Below are 26,067 nucleotides of genomic sequence, written 5' to 3' on the forward strand. Positions count from 1 at the left end.
GTATTTTGTAAATTTGAGGTAAAAATCTGATACTTCCTGGCAAATGTTTAACAGCTAAGTCCCCCCAAAAGCACTAGCTTTTACATTTAACCTGCGTTATTAACATTTCCCCCCACTACTTTCTTAAGTCCAATCAACAAAACAACGAATCAAGCTATGGTTTGTACCATTTGACAATTTCTATGGTGTATAGTCTCACACTGAAAATTTAACAACCGGCACAACCCAGCTCCCCTTGCTCTCTCCTCTCTGAGTCTCCATTCCCTTCCTCCTCCCCCTCCCCCTTCCCTTTCCCTCCCCTCCCTTTCCCTCCTCCCTTCTCTTCTCCTTTCTGATTCCACCCCTCCCCCCATCAGTTTAAAGAGCACTAACTGTTCTAGGAGGCAGGAGACAGATCCTGGGGAGCTTGGGTGGCTACTCAGGGACCCTGGAGAGGCCCTGACACCAAGGCATCGAGGTGGTGAGACAACCATGACCAGAGGCAGCCATAGAGTGGGGCCAGGCTAGCTGCCACTTGTGAAACCTTAGCCCCTGGTTGGGCCAGCAGGCTCATTCCCCCTGCCCCCTCCAGGGCTTCTCCCCAACTTCCTCTGATTGTTCCTAAGGCTGATCCTGGAGGGTTCCAGACACAAAGTCCCTTCCCTGATTTCTTTCCCACAATTTGCCAGCTGGCAGGAAGTTGTGGGTAACAATTTCATAAGGAAGTTTCTTTACAGTTTTACTGAACTATGTCTAATAAAATATGTGCAGTCTCAGCGTGGATTGTTTGTGGAACAAACATACAACGATGGAGAGAAGTAAATACCCCAGAGACAGAGTTGGGGACTACAGTTCATGAAATCCTACCTTTTTTTTCCCCTTTTGAATCCTCTGAAATCTGTTTCCCCCAAATCTGGGGTGAATGTGAGACCAAGCCTGGATTTTCTCTGCTTCTTCATCACAGACTCTAGGTCACTTCCCAAAGGGTTTCCATCATTTCTATCCTAGCAGCTAATTCCTCCGTGTTAGTGAGAATCAGGTCTAGAATCAAATGTTCCCTTGTTATATAGACACACATACATATACATACATATGTATGTATATGTACATGTAAGTATATATACACACACAGATCCCCTGCTGGTTAGTTAATACAGTGACTACTTTTTTTTCTAGAGGCTTTTAGAAAGTAGGGAACGAGTCCGGCATGGGATGCTAATGGTCTGACAGCCTTTCAAAGGTCACCTGGGACAATTCCTAAGCCCACAAGCAGTCCACATCCAGTGTCACTTGTGCGATGATCGGATGAAATGGTCTCTGGGATCCCTTTCTGCTGTAGGTCCTCCCCACATCAAGGAAATGACACACAGAAATCCTAATCATGTGATACGTGAGTTGGGAGAATTCGAGAAAAGTCCAGTTTTGCAAAGCACTTTTCTCTATCCTGTTTTGATTAGCCTTATTTGCTCGTCAGCACTGTGCTCCCCTCTCCCCCTTAAGAGGAATGTCCTCCCCTCCCCTCTTCCTCATTCTCTCTGGCCATACAGATCCTTGGTTGGACCAGTCCTTTCAGGACCCATGGTCTCCAGCAGACCTGATGTCCCAGCATATTGCTTTAACATCTGCGGTCCTCATTCCTCTTTCCCTTTGTCAGCTTGTGACCTTGAGGTCAGAGGCTGTAGGAGGGGGTAAAACCATAGGGGAGAAGACAATGGACAGAGACTGAACCACTGGAAGAGATGTGTGGTTGGGATGAGGAGGGGATATCCGTGTGTGTGTGTGTGTGTGTGTGTGTGTTATGGGAAGGGAGTGTCCTAGTGTATGTGTGATGGGGAGATGGGGAGATGCCTTAGTGTGTGTATGATGGGGAGATGTGTGTGTGTATATGTGTGTGTGTGTGTGCGTGAGATGGGGAGTATCCTAGTGTGTATATGCCTGTGTGTACACACAATAGGGCAAGGCCTCACAGAGTGTAGCAGCTGGTTGATTGTTCGGCAATGTTGTGATCAAAGAAGACAGGATTATGTATGTTAGACTCCAAGAAGAAGCCCCATTTTGAATGGAGTTGGGAGAGGATTACATGTAAGGATATGGCTCCCTCTAGTGTCAGACCTGGGAATGGCTGATCTAGTCCTGAGGCTTTGGCCGTAGGGTCTCCAAGTCTTCTTGGGAGAGGACAGAAGCCTCCCAGCTAGCCTGAGCTGGAGAAATGGGAGAATTCTCTATGTTCAGTCAGTGGATCAGAGGGTCGGGGAACTTAGACACTGTCCCTTCAAACCCCTCATTTTACAGATGAGGAAACAGGCCGAGAGTGTGAAATGACACTCCCGTTACTCCTGGGGCCAAGGAGAGCTGATAGAATCCCTCTTCCACACGACCATCACTCTTCAGTTACTCGATAGCAGCTGCCACATCCCTGCTAAGTCTTCTGCAAGCCCTTCCTCAGCCCTTCTCCCCGTACGGGCTCCAGTTTGCCAGGGTCTCCTAAAACGGGGATCCCAGGGTCACACGAATTCTGGCAATTGTGCCCGGAGCATGATAGATGAAGTGCTAATTGTGAGATACAGAAAGGTTAAGGATTGTAGAAGGGAGGAAAGGAAAGGTCACTGTGGTCCCAAGGGGCTGGGGAAAGCTTCCAGGGGCACATAGGACTTGAGATGGACTTTGGAAGATGGGGAAGATTTTGATGGACAGTAGGGAGGAGGGGCAGGGCAGGTGCAAGCAAAGATGCAGAGGTGCTGAAGTGCCAGCCTGTCACTTCTTGGGCAGAGGAAGCCTTGAACTGAATTTAGTCGGGCTTCAGTACCTATTATAGGCAGAAAGACAACCGGTAGTGGTTAGAGTGCTGAAGTGGGAGTCAGGAAGACCTGGATTCAAATCCAGCTGCTGACACTTACTAACTTAGTAGCCCAGCATGGGTAAGTCGCTTAACCCCTCTGAACTTCAGGGAACTTTCTGTGCCCATAAATTATAGACGTGTTGCAATCAGCACCAATGAAGAGAGTTCTCATCCAGAGGAACTCCCAGTTTATTGGACTGTATGAGATTTGAGCTGGCAGGAGACCTAAGAAAGAGTTACTGGACCACTGTTTATTAAAATGTCATCTTCTGTTCATTCATAACTTACTTGTGAGGACCCAAAGTGTATCCCAAATTGAGTTAGTGAATTACTTCTCAGTAGGATTTTAGACACTTTGGGATGTGTATTAACTCAACCAAAACAAACAAAAAACATAAAAACCTTCCAAAACCTTCCAAAGTGCCCACTACATAGGAACGTGGGATTTAGAGCTAGGCAAGATTTAAGAAAAATAGAAACCAGCCAGATAGATAATAATTATATGTATATAATTATAAATATATTGTGTATACATATATGTGTATACATATATATATATATATATAAAACTATAACACATCAAGGTTTGCAAGTTACATACACACAGATACACACAAAATGTGTGCCCCAGGCTATTAGCACATCAATTAGTAAATGTGACTCTATGTTTAATTGTAAGTAGAGTTTGAAAGTGAGTAATAAATTCACTTCCAGAATGTTTATTTTTATTAAAAAAAAAAAGAAAATGGCATTGGAGCTGGCAAAAAATACATTTATTTAGTAGTTTAAGGCTTGCAGAGGAAATGCTTTACATACCTCCTAGGTATTACGTATAGGAAGTCAAACACAAAAATGATCCCTGCCCTCGAGAAGCTTACTTTATATTGAGGGAGGGAGGATAATAGAAAAGCAAGGACATGGTCATTTGAGAAAGGAGAGATAATTAGGGAAGGAGACAAAGAAAGCTTCCTAAAAGATGCTCTTGAGATGATTCTAGCAACAAACCAAGGTTTCAAGAGCATAGGGGAGGAGGAACATACTTTAGGCATGTGGGATGGGTCCATAAGGCATGGAGACAAGGGAGGGAATATTGAATTCTAGGAAGATCTATTCTTAGAGGTAAAAGTGCCTGATATCCATACAGGTCAAAAGTGTCAAAGATGAGATTCAAATCTAAGTGTCTTCTCACAGTCATACCTGCTGCATGCAGAGCAAAGGGCTGGTCAGGGATTCTCTGTGTTTCTGATGGTTTCTTAAAATTAAAATTTTTCTTCAATTCAAGAATCTATTTTTTCTCCTTTCGATCTCCTCCTCTCTCTTCTCTTGAAAAGAAAAAGAAAACCCTTGTAACAATTATATATAATATTTGTTATTAAATAAATAATAAACACATATAAATAAATATTTATTTATTTAATAAATAAATAAAATTCCTATATTAAATAAAACAAATTCCTGTATTAGCTATGTTAAAAAAATCAGTCCCATTATGCACTCTGAGACCATAGCTTCTCTGTTAATAGGTGAGTAGCATGCTTCATTATGAGTCCTTTGAAATCATGATTATGTTGATCAGAGTTCTTTAGACTTTCAAAATTGTCTTTATGATGTTGCTACTGTTTTCATAGTTCTGATCACTTCACTTTATATCAGTTCATACAAATCTTCCTAGGTTTCTCTGAAACCACTGCTTTTTATCATTTCCTTTTTTGAACATTCATTTTTAAATTTCAAGTTCCAAATTCTCTCCCTCCATCTAGCTCCATCCCCATCCATTGAGAAGACAAGCAATGTGATACCTAGTATACTTGTGAAGTTACATGTTACAAAATATATTTTGTATTAGTTATGTTGCAAAAAAGCAAGAAAAATAAAGTGAAAAAATATGTCTCAATATGGACTCAGACCTTATCAGTTCTCTCTCTGAAGGTGAATAGCATTTTTCGTCATGAGTCCTTTGAAATTGCCTTGGATCATTGTATTGATGAAAGGAGCTAAGTCTTTCACAGTTGATTATCCCTACAATATTGCTGTTACTGTCTATAGTATTCTACTGATTCTGCTCACTTCACTTTGCATTTGTTCATATAAGTTTTCTTAGGTTTTTCTGAACCCACTCCCCTCATCATTTTTTTTTTAGTGAGGCAATTGGGGTTAAGTGACTTGCTCAAGGTCACACAGCCTCATCCTTTTTTTACAGCGCAATAGTATACCACTACAATCATATAACATAACTTGTTCAGTCATTACCCAACTGATGGGCATCCCTACAATTTCCAATTCTTGGCCAACACAAAAAGAGCTGCTATAAATATTTTTGAACATAAAGGGTCTTTCCTCTTTTCTTTGATCTCTTTGGGATACAGACCTGGTAGTGTTATTCCTGGGTCAAAAAGTATGCAGTTTTATAGCCCCTTGAGCATAGTTCAAATTGTTCTTCAACATAGTTGGACCAGTTCACAATTCAACCAGCAGTGCTTTAGTGTACTTATTTCTTCACATCCCCTCCAGCTATTATCATTTTCCTTTTCTGTCATGCTAGCCAATCTTATAGGTGTGAGATGGTACCTCAGAGTTTTTTAAATTTTCATTTTTCTAATTATTAGTGATTTAGAGCATTTTTTCATATAACTATTGATAGTTTTGGTTTCTTTTTCTCAAAACTGCCTGTTTCTATTATTCGACCATTTATCAATTGGGGAATGGTTCATTTTTATAAATTTGACTCCGCTTCCTATATATTTGAGAAATGAGACCTTTATTAGAGAAACTCGCTGTAAAATGTTTCTTCCCACTGTCCTGCTTTCCTTCTAATTTTGGCTACTTTGGTTTTGTTTGTGAAAAACCTTTTCAATTTCATTTAGTCAAAATTATGCATTTTATCCCCTGTGATCTTCTATCTGTCGTTTGGTTGTAACATCCTCCCTTATCCATAGATATGACAGGTAATTTTTTCCCCTCCTCTCCTAATTTGCTTACATCAACTTTTATCAAGTATCCATTTTGAGCTGATCTTGGTATATAATGTAAAGTATTGGTTCATGCCTAGTTTCTGCTAGACTGATTTCTAGTTTTCCCAGAAGTTTCTGTTGAGTAGTGAGTTCTTGCCCCTGAAGCTTGGATCTTTGGGTTTACCAAACACTTTACTATGGTCATTTCACTTTTGTGTATTGTGTTCTATTATTCCACTGATCAACCACTTTATTTCTTAGCCAATATCGGATTGTTTTGATGATTACTGCTTTGTAATAATAGTTTCAAATATGGTATTGCTAGGCTGCCTTCCTTCACGTTTTTCTCCATTGATTCTCTTGATATTCCTGACCTTTTGTGCTTTGTTTTGTTTGGATTTTGTTATTATTTTTTCTAGCTCTCTAAAATAATTCTTCAATAGTTTGATTAGTATGGCACTGAGTAAGTAAATTAATTTAGGTACAATTGTCATTTTTCTCATATTGGCTTGGCCTATTCATGAGCAATAAATATTTCTCCAGTTGTTTGGATCTGTCTTTATTTGTGTGAAAAGTGTTTTGTAATTGTGTTCATATAGTTCCTGGGGGTGTCTTGGCAGATAGACTCCCAAGTATTTTATGCGGTCTACAATTATTTTAAATGGAATTTCTCTTTTTATCTCTTCCTGCTCAGCTTAATTGTGGTATGTGGTAATTGGTAATTATTAATTGGTAATTAACTGTAATTTTTTGTAATTAATGTAATAGGTAATTAATTGGTAATATATGGAAATGCTGATGATTTATGTGGGTCTATTTTGTATCCTGCAACTTTGCTAAGGTTGTTAATTGTTTCAATTAGTTTTTTAGTTGATTCTCTAGGGTTCTTTAGGTACACCATCATATTGTCTGCAAAGAGTGGTAGTTTTGTTTTCTCATTGCCTATTCTTATTCCTTCAATTTCTTTTTCTTGTCTTATTGCTACAGCTAGCATTTTTAATGCAATATTGAATAATAATGGTGATAGTGCACATCTTTGCTTCACCCTTAATCTCATTGGGAAAGCTTCTAGTTTATCCCCATTACAGATAATGCTTGCTCTTGACTTTAGATAGATACTACTTATCATTTTGAGGAAAACTCCATTTGCGCCTATGCTTTCTAATTTTTTTTTTAATAAGAATGGGTGTTTTCCAAAAGCCTTTTCTGCATCTATTAAGATATTCACATGATTTTTGTTGTTTTTGTTATTAATATGATCAATTATTCTTATAGTTTTCCTAATACAGTGTTGAACCAGACCTACATTCCTGGTATGAATCCCATCTAGTTATGATGTAATTTATAATATAGTGCTATGGCTTCCTTGCTGGTATTTTATTTAAAATTTTTGCATCAATATTCATTAGGGAAACTGGCTTATAGTTTTCTTTCTCTGTTTTTGCTTTCTGTTGTTTAGGTATCAAAACCATATTTGTGTCATAGAAGGAATTTAGTAGGACTCCTTTACATATTTTTTTCCAAATGGTTTCCATAGTATTGGAATTAATTGTTCTTTAAATATTTGGTAGAATTCACTTGTACATTCATCTGATTGCAGAAATTTTTTCCTAGGGAGCTTGTTTATGGCTTGTTCAATTTTTTTTTTTGTAAGACAGGGTTATTTAAGTATTCTATTTCCTCTTCTGTAATCTGGGCAATTTATATTTTTGTAAATACTCATTTCACTTAGAATGTCAGTTTTATTGGCATGTAACTGTGCATTTATCACTTATAATTTCTTACAGCATAATAATAGTATTCCATCATAAACATATACCACAGTTTGTTAAGCCATTCCCCAATCGATGAGCATCCTTTCATAAGGGTTCCAGATTTTTGCCACTTTACAAAAAAAGAGCTGCTGTAAATATTTTTGTACAGATGCGCCCTTTTCCTTTTCCTTTGATCTCTTTGGAGTGTAGCTCTAGCCTTAAGATCTAAAACTTCCCCATTCACAGAGCAAAGTGCAGGATTTCTCCTCTTCACAGGGATGTCAAGCTTACGTGGATGCAAAGAATGAAGTGGGGCAGGTTAGTTCTAACATAGCTTCTCTCTGAGTGCAATCTCTGCGTAAGCCACCAGATGGTATTCCAAGCTCAAGCTGCTATAGTTCTAATTTCCTGGTCATCTTCTGTCCCTCCCATACATCTGTGAACCAGAACTGTGTGCCTGAATCCCTGAACAAGCAATAGGACCATATTTTGGTCTCCGAGGCTTTCTGCTTAAGGCCACTCTCTCTCCCTGTGTTCTAGTAGTTACACACCTATCTGGGTTTCCAGTGGCTATCAGATTCTTAGTGCTTTGGCCCAGGTTCTATCTCATCTTGTTTAATTAAAAGGTTGAAAATATAAAGTTCACCATTAAATGATTTCATAGGGGATAGGTCCTAGATCTATGATTCATTTGGTATAGGAAATTCCCAGGCGAGAAACTCCCTCTTCCAATGCAAGTCAGCCAGTCAATCAATAAACATTTATTTATTTATCCACTTATTTATTTATGTGTTCATTCATTCATTCATTCACTTAGTGAGGAAATTGGGTTTGAGTTGACTTGCCCTTGGGTCACACAGATAGTGTCAAATGTCTGAGGCCAAATTTGAACTCAGGTTCTCCTGACTCTGGAGCTGGTGCACTATCCATTGCACTACCTAGCTGCCCCAATAAGCATTTATTAAACACCTACTATGTGTCAGGCATTGTGCTAAGCCTGGGGATACAAAGCAAAGCAAAAGACAGGTCTTTGTCTGTCATTCTGATGTGTTTTCTACAGTGGTTTGCATGCTATTAATAAACCCTACAATTAGAGCAGAAAAAAAAAGACAGGCCCTATCCTCAAGGAGCTCACAATCTAACAGGGAGGATATATAAAAAAAACTTACTATGTACAAATAAGCTAATCCTGTATGTAGCTTATTTGCAGAAAGGTCAGGGAGAATGAGGATTGAGAAAAGGCCTTCAGATTTGTCAACTAAGAGATCATTGGTAACTTTGGAGAGAGCAGTTTTGGTGGAATGATAAGGTCAGAAGCTGGACTGTAAGAAGAGGGTGAGAGGTGGGCAACTCCCCACTTGTAGAGAAGTGCCTGGAGCCCTGAAGTTTAAGTGACTTGTCCCAGGTTCACCCAAGTCTTCCCGGCTTTGAGGTCAGTTTTCTATAGCCTCTGTCCCATTACCTCTCCTTTTCTCATTGAGATTCTTATCACCTCCTTATCTCCTTTTAGGTGTAGACCCAAAGGGCTCCACTGTCCGCCTTACAGATTAGAGTACAACAGGAACAGAAAATGAAAGTTTTCAGAGTATCCAAACTCCCAAGCTGCACTTAGCTACTCCAGGAAAGGTCTACAATTCCCACTTCCCAGCTGCTGAGGTCACTCCCTGTAAGATCAGAATCCTCCTGCTGGGAAAACAGGAAAGCGGTTTAGGAGTTTAATGTGTAAGCTGTCATTCTAAATTAGATTTAGATGAACAGCTTACACCATCTACCACAATAAGCTTAAAACGGATAAGTGACCTGAATGTAAAGGGTAACACAAGAATGAGATGAGGGACCTTCTCAACTATGGCTAGAGGAGAGGATTAACTCATCAGGGGATAGAGGAGAGTACAGGAGAGAAAATAGATGATTCCAATTACATGAAATTTGGAAACTCCTCACAGGAGATTGTGTAGGTTGAGATCTGGAAGTGACCTCAGAGCTCATCTGTTCCAAAATGTAAAGGAACTGAGGCCTAGAGAGATTCACAGGTTCATAAAGATCTGGAGGAGACTCCAGGGGCCATCTGATCCAACCTTTTCATTTTACACATGGGGAAACTGAGGCCCAGGGAAGTTCAATGATTTGGCCAACATCATGCAGGCAGTAAAAGGTCACACGAAGCCAGGATTTCAACTTATGCCCACTGACTTTAAATCCAGAATTCTTTCTACTACACCCAGAGGTGTTCTGGTAAATGTTTAACACCTGGCTCTCTAGGGGAAAAAGTGTACCTATGTCACACTTTTAAGCTTAATCTGAATTATTAACATTTTCTTCATTTCTTTCTGAAGTATAGACAAGCAACAAAACTATAAATTAAGCCCTGATTTGTATTGTTTGCTAGTTTCGGAGATGCAAATGGTCACATGGAAAATCTGACAATCAGTTCTCTCATGCCCTCTATTGCTGACCAGAGCGGGATAAACAGTAACAGGCATTTCTATGTTCAGAAGCCAGGAAGTGGTGGGGTGGAGTGTTGGGAGGAGAAATGGGTGATGGTAGGAGGAAGCAGCCAAATTCTAATTCCAACTAGGGAATCATGAGCTAGTTTTGTGTTTTCCCCAAGACTGGGCATACAACAGAGCTGGCCTCAGCCATAACCTCTTCTTCTCTGAAAGTTTTCAACCCAATCGTAGGGCCAGAATGAACTGAGTGTACTCATGAGGTGTAACTACCAATTCTGACATGTATAAACATATATAGATATATACACATGTAAATACATGTATATAAAACACATACAGACATGTATATACACATGATGTATGCACATTTAAATATATGCATGCATAAATACATGTCTATATGCACATATTAATGTGAACACATACAAATATATGTATAATATATGTATATATACACACAGCCATATATAATCATAATCATATGTGTATGTACACACATATACACATCTGTGTGATACAATAAATATATAACACATATCATATATAGCATTGTGGCATTTATATAACCCATTTGACATATACAACATAAAACAAATGATGGAAATGTAGTAAATGACATATTGCAAATGTGTAATAAGTATCACAGTGTATGATATGTCATTTATTATGGGTAATCTATGACAAGGGTGGTGATATATATAAGTAATATCTATGAGGAGAAGGCTAACCTGGGAGCCCTCTTCAAAAGGATGTTTTAGAAAGAGTTTTTACCCACCCCCCCACTCCAGCACTCCAGTCATAGGGGCAGTGGGTACTGAAGGTACTTATGAGGTGTGAGTACCCAAACTGCAGTAATCTGGAAGGATCCAAGTTCCTGCTAATGACGTTTCTTGAGGACATGATAGAGTCAAGTAAAAGGAATGGACTTAGTGGGACATGGAGAGATGGCTGTTTTGGAAGACCTCTTTGAAAGAAGACTTTGAAAAGACTTCTTTACTCTGTACTCCAGCTCCTTAATCAGAGAGGCTTTGGGTACTATGAGTCAGAGAGTAATGTATCATTTATTACACTGGTGTAATAAGTTACTGGGCAACTAGGTGGTGCAGCGGATAGAGGGCCAGGCCTGGTCAGGAAGACATCTTCCTGAGCTCAAATTTGGCCTCAGACGTTAGCTGTATGATCCTGGGCAAGTCATCTAACCCTGTTTGCCTCAGTTTCCTCATCTGTAAAATGAGCTGGAGAAGGAAATAACAAACCATTCCAATATCTTTGCCAAGAAAAACCCAATGGGGTCACAAAGAGTTGTGTACAACTAAAGCAATCGAAGAACAACGACAAGTTACTTATGAGTGTAATATTCCATTTTATACTACTTTGTTTATCACTCTGGTAAAGTATGTTCCTTATTACTCTAGTGTGATAATGAAATATTACATAGATTGATAAATTATGTATTATAGCATCATAATAAACAAAATAGTAGGTCGGCATAATCGATGAATTATTACCCCAGAGTGATAAGTCACTTATGCTGGCATAATATATCATTTACTAGGCCTGTATATCAAATGATATTTTATACATATACTATTTTTATTATGTGTTGTGTGCTACATATGATATGTGTTACACATGTACAAGTTATATATACATGTTTATATATTTTCATATCTATTTGTTATGTATATTCAACATACTCTTTGATCTTTAAGCCAATATATAGATTTTCAAAAAATGATAGCCAAATTTTAATGAATCTGCCATCTCATTGACGTGGTACTACTTCTGGTGATACAGATCACAAATAATCCACAGCTTCTCACTTTTTTCAATTCTTGTTTATACATCTTTCCATAAATCTCTTACTAATGATCTATCCAGTGCATAGGCAAGATACTCATTATTCTGGGAGTTTGCATCAGCACTGGTACTCACAGTACTCTCTACCCCTCTGATTGGGGGATTGGTGTGCTAGAATCCTATTGAAGAACTTTTTCCAAAGCCTTCATGTTAAAAGGGCTTCTAGAAAAATTATCCATATTTATAAAAACACATGTATGTATATACGTATGTGCACACACATATATGTATGTGTATGTGTATGTTGTGTGTATGTATGCATGTATACACACATAAAAGCTAGCTGTCTTTGGTACTTATAGCTCACAGAGCACCTTGAGTACTCTCTGCCCCTATGATTGGAGGGCTGGAGTGAGGTCTTTCCTAAGACTCCATTCAAAGAGTTCTCCCAGATCAGCTGTCTCTTCACGTCTCACCAATTCCACCTCTTTCACTTGACTCAGTCATGGCCCCAAGGAGCCTCATCATCAGGAAACTTGGCATCCTTCCAGAATACTGCAGTTTTGATACTCAGACTTCATGAGCATCTTTAGCACTCTCTGTCCCTCTGGCTGGAGTGCTGGAGTTTGGAGTAAAAAATGTGGGCAATTGTCTCTTTCCCCAAACCTGTTCCTCCTTGTTACGGTTCCTTCTCTGTGGACATCCATGTCCATCGTTGACAGTCTTGCTATTATCTGGATATTCTTCCCTCTCCTTTTCCACTCTCATACTCAGTCAGGTACTTAGTCCCGTTAATGGCGCTCTCAAATCAACCCCCTACTCTCTATTCCCACTGCCTTCATCTGGGGCAAATTCCCATTATCACCCTCCCAGAAGCTTGCTACCTGTGTGACCTCGGGAAAGTCACTAACATCTCTATACCTCAGTTTGTTTCCTGATCTGTAGGGAGGGGGAACGGCCTGGATGGCTCTGAAACTGATGGTCCTGTGCTTTCACAAGGTAGAAATAAAGGAGAAAGCAGGCTAGGCATAGGGAACAGCACTCAGACCCTGGGGATCATCCCATATTTCCTATCTCTTCACCCCCACCCCCTACCCCCTACCCCCCCCTTCAGTTCATCCTTCATACTCTTGTATTTATGTAGCACTTTAAGGTTTGTGAAATGCTTTACTGCCAAAATAACCTTCCTTACGCATAGACTTGGTCATGTTCTGTTCCTGCTCACAAAAACCTTATGTGGCTCTCTTTGTCTATTGACTAAACTCTGACTCCTTTGCCTGGAGCTTATGGCCTTCCACTATCTGGAACCTCCTGCATCTTTCTACCCGTAGCTGATATTATTGCCTTCCACTCCCTCTATGCTCCTGCCAGATTGAATTGTTTTCTTTCCCCAGACATACCCTGCACTTTCTGGCCTCCAAACTATTTCTTATGCTTGTAATGTCCTCCCCTCCTCATCTTTGCCTGTTGTCCATCCCTTAAAGCCCATCTCCAACACTGAGACTTTCCCTTGTCTCCCCCTCCCCACCCCCATTAGCAATCTCTCTCAGATTGACCTCTCTAGCATGATTTGTGTCTCTGTAATATACTTAGAAGAAATAAGTTTTATTAGTGTCTTTTTTGTTATTTACAGTCACAGTCATATTCAGGCATAGAGCCACATCCCTCAGGTTTTTTTTTTTGTATTTTGTTAGGCAAAGGGGTTAAGTGACTTGCCCAAGGTCACACAGCTAGTAAGTATCAAGTGTTTGGTCTGAGGCTGGATTTGAACTCAGGTCCTCCTGACTCCAGGGCCAGTGCTATATCCACTGTGCCACCTTGCTGCCCCCACATCCCTCAGTTTTGAATACTACAGAATTATAACTAAGGCAGGATGGCTGAGGCTTTTCCCAGGTGTCAATATTGGGGGGGCACCATTTCCTCCCCAGGGGAGGCCACTTCATCCCCACTATAGTCGCAAGTTTGCCATCCTGATGATCCCCTGTGGGGCTTTAAACCCTACACAGGGAAAAGGAGAAGGGGGCAAAGGCAGCTTCTGCTCAATCCTAGCCCTCTCTGGTCTGTTGTAGCTTCTAGAATCTTCCTCAGTCACTATAAAAATCCCCTTCATCTTAGTTCTCTTCCTTTCAAATTCCTTCCCTCTTCTCATATTCACACACATAAAAATCATAATAACTAGAATTTATGTAGCACTTTAAGGCTTGCCAAGCACTTTACAAATTTTATCTCATTTCATCCTCATAACAATCCTGAAAGGTAGGTGCTATTAGTATTATCCTTATATAAAATAAGGGGGCTGAGGCAGATAGAGGTTAAAATGATTTATCTAGGGTCACACAACTAGTAAGTATCTGAGGCTGAATTTGAACTCGGGTCTTCTTGTCTTCAGGTCTAGCACTCTATCCACTGTGTCACTTGCCTGCCTACAAAAGAGAGGCTTAAAAAAACCCAAACAACCCAAAACTCAAATCAGTCCCTGCTCCAAGTAGCTAACAGTCTAATGGAGGAGACAATGTAAAAACAACTACAGTTATCCCTTCCACATTGTGACCTTCCCCATCAAGGTTTGGATATATCATGGGTCGGAATATGAAATGAAATGGGAATTTTTTGGGACTTTTGCGGAAGCAGCAGATAATACACAAAGGCCAGCAGACAACACAGAGAAAGTTTAGAAACTCAGAAATGCATAAAATATATGTATAGTATTGTACAATATCAACCCAAATTTCACAATAAGATACTTTAAACAGCCCAGAAAAGAAAAAGAAAAAATTCAGACTTCTTCTCTGATACAAAGAGAGGGCCAAAAAGTTTTCAGCAAAAGTTTTCAAATCACAGGGGCACCACACCCTTAACCTCCAAAACGTGGAAGGGATAAAGATGTACAAACAAGATATGTTCAGGATAAGTCAAAGTAAACCAAAGGAGGGAAAGCTCTAAGGACGGCCAGGAAAGACTCCTCTTAGAATGTGGGATTTTATCTGGCACCTGAAGGAAGCCAGGGAGGGCAGGAAGCATAGATGAGGAGGGACAGGGTTCTGGGAATGGTGGACTGCCAGTGAAAGTGCCCAGTGGGGAGATGGAGTGTCTTGTGGGAGGAACGGCAAAGAGATCAATGTCACTGTATGGCAGGGTACTGAGAGGGGTGGAGAGAGAAAGAGAGATAGTTAGGAGGGTTATGAAAGGCTTTGAACATCAAAGAGAGGATGTTGTATTCTATCCTGGAGGGCATAGGGAGCTGCCGGAGTTTTTTTAATGGAGTGCGGTAGAGGGAGAGGGGAATAATCTGATGCTTTAGGAGGGTCTATAATATTCTCCTAAATAATATATTAATATATAACATACAATGATATATTGAATATATATATATAGATATAGATATAGATATAGATATATAGATATAATATGTGCTTTAGGAGGATTAACTTGACAGCTAAGGGGAGAATGGACCGAAGTAGGGAAGAAATTTGAGTCAGGGAGACCTGCAAATTGGCATCATCCTATCTGTCTCACCCCCACCACTTACAGAGGATGCCTTTGCTACTGTTACTAAGCAACCCTTTCTCCTTGAAAGCTCATTCCCTCCCATTCAAGATACTTGTTTCTGTTGTCTATGTATGGGCTTTTAGGTCACTCCCTTTCCACAGTAAGTTCAGTATAGGGCTCACAGCTTTCTTCTCTGTATTCCCCCTTTTCAAGGTCCCTGGCCTCCAAGTTCTATGACTGCTGTCTGCAGGCTACTTCAACTCTGCAAAGGATCATGGGGTCATACTTAGTGCCATGAATGAACTTTTTTTTCCTTTTCCTTTTCTGTCCTATTAGCCAGTCTAATAGGTATGAAGTAGTACCTCAGAATTGTTTTAACTTGAATTTCTCCAATCAATAGTGAGTTATAGTATTTTTTCATATGGCTATAGATAGCTTTGATTACTTCATCTGAAAACTGTTCATATCCTTTGATCATTTACCAAATAGGGAATGGCTCATATTTTTATAAATTTGACTCAATTCTCTATATGTTTGAGAAATGAGGCTTTTATCAGAGACACTTTCTTCAAATTTTTTTTTCAGTTACTATTGCTAACTATATTTTCCTCCATCCTATTCCCTCCTTCCCATTTATTCTATTCTCTCTCTCTTTTCCTCAAAGTCCCTCCTCAAAAGTGTTTTGTTTATGACAACCTTATCCCCCAATCTTCCCTCCCTTCTATTACCACCCCCCTTCTCTTATTCCCTTCCCCTCCTACTTTTCTGTAGGGAAAGATAGATGTCTATACCCAATTGAGTGGGTGTGTTATTTCTTCTTTGAGCCAATTCTGATAAGAGTAAGATTCTCTCACTCCCCTTTACCTCTTCCCCCACTGTAAAAGCTTTTTCTTGCCTCTTTTATGTGAGATAATTTACCCCATTCTACTTGTGCCTTTTTCTTTCTCCCCATACATTCCTGTCTCACCCCTTAATCTTATTTTTAAGATATTATCCCTTCATATTTAACTCACACCTATGTCCTCTGTCTATATATACTCCTAACTACCTTAATAATGAGAAAGGTCTTAGGAGTTACAAATATCATTTTCCCATGTAGGAATGTAAACAGTTTAACCTTATTAATTCCCTTATGATTTCCCTTTCCTGTTTACCTTTTTATGCTTCTCTTGAGTCTTGAATTTGAAAGTCAGATTTTCTATTTAGCTCTGGTCTTTTCATCAGGAATACTTGAAAGTCCTCTATCTCATTGAATATCCATTTTTTCCTCTGAAGAATTATACTCAGTTTTGATGGGTAGGTGATTCTTGGTTGTAATCTTAACTCCTTTGCCCTCCAGAATATCATATTCCAAGCCGTCTGATGCTTTAATGTAAAAGCTGCCAAATCTTGTGTTATCCTGACTGTGGCTCCATGATACTTGAATTGTTTCTTTCTGGCTGCTTGCAATGTTTTCTCCCTGACCTGGGAACTCTGCAATTTGGCTATAATATTCCCAGGAGTTTTTATTTTGGAGGTGATTGGTGGATTCTTTCAATTTCTATTTTACCCTCTTGTTCTAGAATACCAGGACAGATTTCCTTGATAATTTCTTGAAAGAAGGCTTTTTTTTATTATGGCTTTTAGGTAGCCTAGTAATTTTTAAATTATCTCTCCTGGATCTATTTTTCAGGTTAATTGTTTTTCCAATAAGATATTTCACATTATCTTCTATTTTTTCATTCTTTTGATTTTCTTTGATTGTGTCTTGATTTCTCATAAAGTCATTAGCTTCCATTTGCTCCGTTCTAATTTTTATTTATTTTTATTTTCCTTAGTGAACTTTTGTACCTCCTTTTCCATTTGTCCAGTTCTGCTTTTTAAGGGGCTCTTAACCTCATTGGCTTTTTGTAACTTTTTTTTACCATTTGGACTAGTCTGTTTTTTAAGATGTTATTTTCTTCAGTATTTTTTTTTATTTCTCCTTTAGCAAACTATTGACTTGTTTTTCATGATTTTCTTGCATCACTCTCATTTTTCCTCTACTTCTCTTACTTGATTTTCAAAATCCTTTCTGAGCTATTCCATGGCCTGAAACCAATTCATATTTTTATTGGTGGACGTAGGAGCTTTGACTTTGTTATCTTCTTTTGAGCGTGTGTTGTTTCTATGGTCAGAATTTTTTTTTCCCTGTTGTTTGCTTATTTTTCCAGCCTATTTCTTGATTTTTAATTCTTTGTTAAAAGTGTGGCTCTGTTTCCAGGGTAGAGGGTGCATTGTCCCAAACTTCACAGGTTTTGTGCAGCTATTTTCAGAGATACTTCTAGGGACCTGTAAGTTTTCAGTTCTTCTAAGGTGGTATGATTTAAGGAGAAATGTGTTTGCTACTCTCCTGGCGTATGTTCTGGTCTGTGAGTGACCACAAGCACTCTTTTCTGCCCTGGAACTGTAATGAGGGTTTCCATTCCACTTAAACCACAAGCTGGCTATGCTAGTGCTCCTCCACGCCCTGGGACTGCCACCCAGGACTGTGACCCAGATCTGAGTATGGGCAGAGCAACAGAGTCCTGCCTCAGTGCTAGCCAAGAGACTCTTGTAATCTCCTTCTGACCAGTTGTTCAACCCCCTTACTGTCTGTGGGCTGAGAGCTCCAGAAGCAGCTGCTGCCACTGTTGATTCCATGGCTCCCAGAGCCTGCTCCTGATTTGCTGGGACCGAGGCTGTGCTGGTGCAGCCTGTGCTAGACTGAGCCCTACTCTCACCCAGGTGTGAAAGACCTTTCCTGCCAACCTTCTAAGTTGTCTTTGGCTGGAAAATTATTTCACCCTGTCCTTTTATGGATTCTGCTGCTCCAGCAATTGTTCAAGGCATTATTGAAAGGTGTTTGGAGGGGTTTTGGGGAGTGCTCAGGGGAGTCACTGCCTGCAGAATTATGACCTTTTTTGAGAGTTATTTTCATTTTCATTATTGTAGTTGATGTGTTTTTTCTCTTGGTCCTGTTTATTTCATTTGGCATAAGTTCATATGTTCAATAATTTTTCAGTCATGTCCAACTCTTTGTGACCCCTTTTGGGATTTTCTTGGCAAAGATACTGGAGTGGTTTGCCATTTGCTTCTCCAACTCATTTTGCAGATGAGGAAACTGAGGCAAAAAGGATGAAGTGATTTGCCCAGGGTCACACAGCTAATAAGTGTCTGAAGCCAGATTTGAACGCAGGAAGATGAGTCTTTTTTGACTCCAAGCCCAGCATGCTATCTACTGCGCCACCTTATCCATATGGTTCCATAAGTCTCCCCAAATTTCTCTGAATTCCTCATTGTCTTAATTTCTTACTGTACAAGGCAGTTTGCACATAACATTGCATATTACACTTAATTGTGTTTCTGTCCAAAATTCTACCTCCCTCCTTCCACTGGACCATGAGCCCCATGAGGGCGGGCATCATGTCTTACATATAAACTTTGAACTTTCCCAGAGCCCAGCACCAGGCTCTACACTTAGCACATGTTGCTGAAATAAGGGATCGACTTTAACAAATGGAGTGTTTTTCTCAACTGGACTTGGTCATCTCTTGATTCTCGGAAAAAGCTTGTCTCTTAATAAAGAAAATAGATTTTCATAAGACCCTTCAGTATCCAGGGCACAACTGTCAATGCCTGACTCCTTGTGAACACAGCACTGTATATATATAACCCTCCCCATTCACCCCTACTTGCCCTGAATGAAGCCCACTGACAACTAGAGAAACAAGTAGAGAGGCAGGGGACATTTGTGAAGGCAGCTGGACCACAGCAGGAAAACCTTCTCTCTGCCTCAGCTTCCTAAGGCTTGGCCCAACGGTTCCCTGGCTCTGGGGCTGGTCCTGGGGGGAAGGGAGGCAGAGGAAAGACAAACGGTTAAGTCTGAGGCGTCGGAGGAGAAAGGCTAAGAGCTCACAACTTCCTAGCGGCTCTCCTCCCGTAGAAGTTTACCAGAAGAAACCCACAGGGAATTCCTGCAGGCCCAGAACCACATTTATCAGGCCTTCTGTGAGGCAGTAAGAGGAGACACTCTTCAAACCACAGCTCCTAATGGGTGGTGGGGTGGGTCCACCTGGAGGCTAAAGCAGAGAAAGAGAGAAGCAGAGGATACGCCTGGACCCAAGAAGGCAGAAGGTCCTTGAATCCCTACTAAGCTCCAGGATCCTGCTAAGCAGGTGAGTCAGCAGGGTCACACCCGTGCCCCCTAACCCCAAGGGCTACCTAGGAGGAGGATCCTACAGTGGTAATTTAAAATCTGAAATCCAGTTGTCTTTGGGAAAGCCAAGTGGTGACCCATTGATGGGGCTGGAGGAAGAAGGCACAGAGAGTTCAGATTATGAAATCAAAACTCTATTAGAGGTTTTTTATTTTTTTGGGGGATAATTTTTGCTTCTTGGCTGCATGAAATTTTAAAAAATGGATTTTTATTTTCATCTTTTGTTTGTACATCACCTAGATTTTCCCTTGTATCCTTCCCCTGCCCCACTTTCTTATAACAGAGAATGTTTTTTAGCAAGAGGAAGAAGAGAAAAAAATCAGTAAAACCAACCAACATATTGAATAAGCTTAATGTTGTTATGCACAATGCTCCTCTCCCCCTTGGATCCCAACCTTGCAAAGAAGTGAGGGGGAGATGTCTTCTTATATCTCATCTCCCAAGATACATCTTATATCTCCTCTCATTTGATAAATCCTATGCAGGATCACAGTCTTGCGAGGCTCAATCAATCAACAAACATTTATTAAGAGCTTCCTGTATGCCATGCAGTTGTATGATTTAGAGGGACCTTGGAGACCAGGTGTCTTAGCTGCTTTCTTTTGCAGGTAAGGAAGTTGAGGCCCAGGTACGGGAAGGGACTTGCTCTAGGTCACAAGAAGTGGAGGCAAGATCTGCAAGTCTCCTGACTCCAAATAGGGAGAGTGAAATGAGCCTGTGATAGCAAGCCCTGCCAGGGAATAAACTCCTTCTGACAATGCCTATCATGCCTTCTCTGCAATTTCTAGTCTTGAAACATTGCTTACAGAATTGAGAGGCAAAACAATTTGGCCAAGGTCACACAGCCAGGATGGATCAGAGGCAAGACTGGAACTCAGGTCTTCTCTTGCTCCATATACATTGTTCTTTTTGTGGCATCATGGAATGGCTTCATTTCATTGTTCATTGGAACCAGGTCCCAGACATTCACTGGGCTGGTCCTTCTGAAAGGGCTCAGAATATGGATCAGCTGAGAGCCCCTGACCCCTTGAGGGGGTTCCACACTTATGCATCCCATCCCACTTGTTCTTTTGGTGGCCCAATCATCAGTATATCTTCTGTTCTCTGCCCTGGAGTGAGAAGCAGGGATTGGGATAGGGACCAGGAGGCAGGGGTATCACCATTCCCATCCCCAAATCCCATGAAATTATCTTTCCTCCTCTTAGAGAGAGCTCTTGCTTTGTACTTCTTTTAATATTTGCAGAGCACTTCATACAGCACCTAGCACATAGTAGGCATTATGTAAGTACTTATTCCCTTCCTCTCTCCCCCTTTTTGGGCAGCCCAGTGTAGAGGACAGAGTACTGGACTCAGAATCAGGAAGGTGTGAATTCAAAGTCTTCCTTGGGCATTTGCTAGGTGGTTGATCCAGGACAAGTCACTCAAACATTCTAAGCCTCCATTTCCTCACCTGTAAAATATGGATATTGGCTTAAGAAGGGAATAACATAATCAGTTAGGTATAGAAATCTAACTTGCCTTATAGGCAGTAGGAGGGCAAAGGGAAAAGAAAAAGAAGTGGGGATAGAAGGGAGGGAAGAAGCAGTAAGGGCAAAGGGGAAGAAAAAGGAAAGGGATAACAGAAGGGAGGAGAGACTGAAGGAGGTGGTGGTCAAAAGCAAAACACTGGTGGGGGGGGAAGGAGAAAGGAGAAAGAAAAGCATAAACAGGGAAAAAAGGATGGAGAAAAAGATAGTAATCATAACTGTGAAAGTTGAATCTCTATCTTTTTTTTTCTCTTCTGTTGAGTTTCATTTCCTCTTTCTGATGGTTCCTCCTATTGAGTTTAATTTTTACTTACAACTTCACTAATGTGAAAATATGTTTAATAGGAATGTAAATGTATAGCCTATATCAGATTGTGCGCTGTCTTGGGGAGGGTGTTGGAGAGGAAGGGGGAGAAAAATTTTAAACTCAAAAGCACATGGAAGTGATTGTTGATAAATCAAAATATATTAATAAAATTAGAAAACCAAACTGCCAAAAAAATAAAATAAAATAAAATATGGATAATAATATGTGCAGCAGCTCACAGGATCATTTTATTATTTTTTTAACTAGACCTGTAATTTTATATAAGGTGACAGTAGATAGAGCTCTGGACCTGGAGTCAGGAAGATCTAAGTTCAAATTTACCCTCAGGCATTTACTAGCTGGGCAACTCTGAGCAAGTCATTTGACCCCAGTTTATGGGCATCCCAGCAATTTCCAGTTCTTTGCCACCACAAAGAGAGCTGGGACAGCTTCAGTTATATCCTCTTCATTCACGGCTGTGTACTTTTCCCCTCCATCCTCAAAGGGCAAATGAGACCATGCACCTACTTCTTTAGGACACACAAAGGATGAGAGGAGGCAGGATGCAGGGGGTCTCAAAAGCTCTTCCCTCCTACCCATATGGGGAGTATTATTCTCACTTTATAGGTAAGAAAAATTGGTCAGGTAGAGAGAGAATCAAGCCAAAAGAGACTGACTGGGGACACCGGAGGAACAGCTCACTCCTTCTTTCTAAAGAGCTGTGCTGGGAGAAATCTCCGCCTTTGTGGTAGAAACAATGAGTGGCTATTCTTCAGTCCCTGGGCACCCAGCCTGCTCTGGCCAGTTGGAGGAAAACCATAGAATTGCCCTAAACAATGATGCCAAGCCACACTTGTGGGTCAGCTCAGTTAGAAGGCAAAGCAGAGGGTTTGCCTCATGGGCCACCAACCAGGACACCCGATTCCTCATTATTTAGCTAAGTCTCATCCTACCTTTGTGTGTGTGTGTTGGGGGAGGGGGGATTGTGCCATTCTCAGAATCCTAAGATGAAAAACTAGAAAGTATATGATTTAGAAATCATCTAGTGAAATCTGACCCACCCATTTTCCAGATGAGGAAACTGAGGCCCAGAGAGAGAATGGCATTTCCCAAGGCCACATGGATCATAAAAGTAGCAGCTAAAAGATTTTAACCCAGGCCTCCTAATACAACATTCAGGGCGTTTACACTACTGCCATGATTAATAAGGGGTCAGATTTAGAGCTGGAAGTCACCTTAGAGGATGTCTAGCTCAGCCTCTCCCATTTTGTGAGTGGCTTAGAGTGGCTAAGATCACACAGCTAATTAGTAACAAAGTTACAAAGGCAGAAGTTGAACACTGGTCCTCTACGTCCAAATTTAGCATTCTTTTTAGTCTACCATCCTACCCATTTGTAAATGAGCCTCCAAACACCACATTAATGTGAGGCAGAGCAGTGTACAGTGGAAGGGACACTGGTTTTGGTGTCATCAGACCTGAATTCTAGTCCTGGCCCTGACACTTACTAACTGTGTGATCCTGCGTGAGTCACTTGACCCCTCTGTGCCTCAGTTTTTCCATCTGTAAAACAGGGCTGATAATACTTGTATTAGGTACTTTACATGATTGTTGGGAGGAATACACTGAGTAAATTGGAAAATGCTTAAGAAATGGATGATACTATTATTTATTTTTGTTTCTTGTTTTATTTGTTACTGATCTCAAGATCAGTAAAAAAAATCTTTGACCCTATGGTATTTGGGTAATCCATATGAGGAAGGCAAACTGAGGGGCTTCCATTTATCCAAAGAGGGTTAGTCACCAGCTGGAGTGAGCCTTGACCCCCTCCCCCTAGAGCGGGGTCGGAGCACTCCCAGGAAAGGGGAGCATCCCTCAGATAATGAACAAGTCTAGGAGCCTAGGGTCAGATGAGCTCTGGGCCATCCTTGAAGCTGGGGTACGGTCTCTTACAGGTAGATGGTCTGAGCAGCACTGAAGGTCACCATCCCATCTGTCCTGCCTTCCTCAAGAGCACCGTGGGCACCCCGCTGCAAGCCTTGCCTTTCTACCACTAGACAGGCCGCTGTCCTGCAGATTTCCTGGAAAGCCAGAGGCTGCTCTTTGGAGATACAGAATTAGCATAGCCATCTCCCAGGCTTCAAACAAGAAGATGGCCCTTTTTTCTCTTCTAAAAATCCTGATGTTTCTTTTTAACAGCATCATATTCGTGAGTATAAGACCAAGAAAAAATTTTGCCTTTGCCCTCCTTCTCCTATACACAGCCCAGACATATTCCAGGGAAGGGGGAATTTCTTAGAAGCCCCCTATATCAAGAGCTTCCCTATATCCCTACATTCTGCCTGAGGGGGTTACAAAGATTCTTTCCGGCTCAGTTGGGAGGGACGGCTCATGCTAGGGAAGCTCTCGGGTCAGAGTTCACTATCTTCCAGGCTAGGGTCATTGGGTACTCAGCTCATACACTTCTGGTGGCTATTTCACTCAAATTCTTTTTCCATCACCTGTTTCCATCCTGCCCTCTCTTCTGAAAGTCCCCGTCATAGGTTTTCTTTGGGAATAGATGTACTGGGCAATACCTGTGCTTGAGGGGAATGGTTGGAAGATGAGTTGGGGGAGTGAGCCCAGTTTTCTCTGGCCAGCCTATTGAGAGGTGCCAACATGCTGGGAATTCCTAGATAGCGAGTCACTGCCTCTGCTTCCAAATGCCAACCCAGGGCAGCAAGGAAAATTTTCCTAGTCCAGGAGTTTAAGGAAGTAGAGCTGGACACAGATAGGAAGTTTTCTGATAAAGATATTTCTTTCTCCAGTATCAAAATACTAATGAAAGTCATCCCCCCCATTTTTTCTCCCTCTTTCTCTTCCGCAGTTTGGGGGATTGGGACTACTGGGCATTGGCTTGTGTTTGAAAATAGATGGAAGTTCCCTTACTGACTTTCTGGGGGTTACAGTTTCACCGTTCACCCAGCTGCTGGTTGTCAGATATCTCTGCATCGTCATTGGCAGCATCCTCTTGCTTCTGGGAATCCTGGGCTGCTGGGGAGCCATAAGGGAAAACAAGAGTCTGCTGTTGCTGGTAGGTAGAAGGAGGAAGTTGGACCTGAGAATTCCATGGGTTGGGGGCCAGCTAGGTGGCACAGAGGATAGCGCACTGGCCCTGAAGTCAGGAGGACCTGAGTTCAAATCCAGCCTCAGACCAAACACTTGACACTTACTAGCTGTGTGACCCTGGGCAAGTCACTTAACCCCAATTGCCTAAAAAAAAAAAGAATTCCATGGGTTGGAACCTGGTGAACATTTGGTGCCAAATCCTAGGTTCCATTCCCAAGTAGCTTTGGACAGAGGAAGACGGTCATCGAGCCCTACTAGGGCCAAGCAGCTACTTTTCTCACAAACAGGTGACACAGGTTGCCAGAGCGAGGATGAGTCAATGTAGTTCATCCCTCTGCTAGAGGAATAGCACAAGCGCGTCACAGGGAAGATGAGTAAATAGCAACATCTTTGTACCTTGTATGTGCAGGCACAGCTGTAACTAGGATGGGGCAACTGAGGCTTTGCTCCAGGTGCTGAACTTTAGAGGATATTGGCAACACTTAAAGTCATTCAGTATCATGGAAATAGCTAAACTTAGCGCCCACTTAGCAAAAATAATCAGTCAAAATAAGAAGCTGCAAGACCGTACTTCTTTTCCTCAGTGGCCAAGCTCAGCTGGGATCCTCACTAGCCTGTCACCTGCCCTCTCCCCCACCTCTCAGCGTCCCAGGGTCCTCCCTCCCTCCCTCAATTCCCCCAATCCAAACTTTGTTTTAGAAAGTTGATTTGAGGGCATGTTTTATGCCTCCTGCTCCAAGTGCAAAAGTTCCTAGTTATTGCCGTGGGTGAGAACATGTTATAAGAGGGTAAGCCCTTTCTTTCTCTGGTGACTCTTGTCATTTCTGAATTTGCCTAGATTCATTCCTGTGGCCCTCCATGAATTCAAGGCTTCTTTTAAAGTTTAGGGTGAGAAAATGCTTACTATCTATTTGGTTCCACTGTCTCCAGAATCTAGGTAGGAACGGTGTTACTTAAGAGACCAACTGAGACATTGAGGAATTAGCCAATGGGCGTATTTTTCTTATTTATTCAGAAACATTGTTACCAGTGGGTAGGACTCTACTGTGGGGGTCCTAGAAGTCAATGGGTGACCAATAGCAGTGACCAGATCTCTTTTCCTCTAGTTCTTCATCATCATATTGACCCTCTTCCTGGTCAAGATGGCGAGCGCTATGATCATCCTGATCTTCTCCTCAACTGTAAGTGTTCAGAGTTTGGTTTTGACTTAAAGTGAGAGCAGGAAGACTGTACCCTATCTCTCTCTTTTTTTAAATTTAATTTAAATCTTTTGGTTTTTACATCAACTTCATTTCTGTAAATACCCCTCCTACCCTCCCAGTAAGCTATGTCTTATAATAAAAGAGGGAGGAAAGGAGCAATTCAGCAAAACTAACAAAAAACTAACCAAAAACCCAACGAAACTAACAATATATGCAATGTTCCACAGTCATAGTGCCTCACTTCTGAAAAAAAAAAAGAGGAAATAGTGCATTTGCATTTTGTTATCTGTTCTTCAAGGTTGACATGCCTTAAAAGTTCTTATGGAAGGCTAGCTGTTGCAGGGCCGTGAGCTGTGACTAAGATTATGAATCACGAGACTGGGATGCTGGAAGTCTGGGAAATGAGGAGGCCTATTGGGGGAGAAAGCTCTATGGGAAGGGCTAATAA

At 41.1% G+C, this 26,067-nt stretch overlaps 1 protein-coding gene across 1 annotated transcript in view; it reads left to right on the forward strand.

Annotated features, from left to right (window-relative positions):
* TSPAN16 (tetraspanin 16) overlaps window positions 1–26,067 on the forward strand; it is a 51,725-nt gene that overhangs the window by 9,595 nt on the left and 16,063 nt on the right. Inside the window, exons 3-4 of the mRNA XM_078151812.1 lie at window positions 24,137–24,382; window positions 25,524–25,598. Coding sequence (XP_078007938.1) covers window positions 24,137–24,382; window positions 25,524–25,598 — 321 coding nt within the window. The remainder of the gene's footprint in view (window positions 1–24,136; window positions 24,383–25,523; window positions 25,599–26,067) is intronic.

This window comes from Phascolarctos cinereus, unplaced genomic scaffold (assembly GCF_003287225.1).
Source record: "Phascolarctos cinereus isolate Bilbo 61053 unplaced genomic scaffold, phaCin_HiC Scaffold_4;HRSCAF=312, whole genome shotgun sequence".
In the NCBI taxonomy this organism is placed as follows: Eukaryota; Metazoa; Chordata; class Mammalia; order Diprotodontia; family Phascolarctidae; genus Phascolarctos; species Phascolarctos cinereus.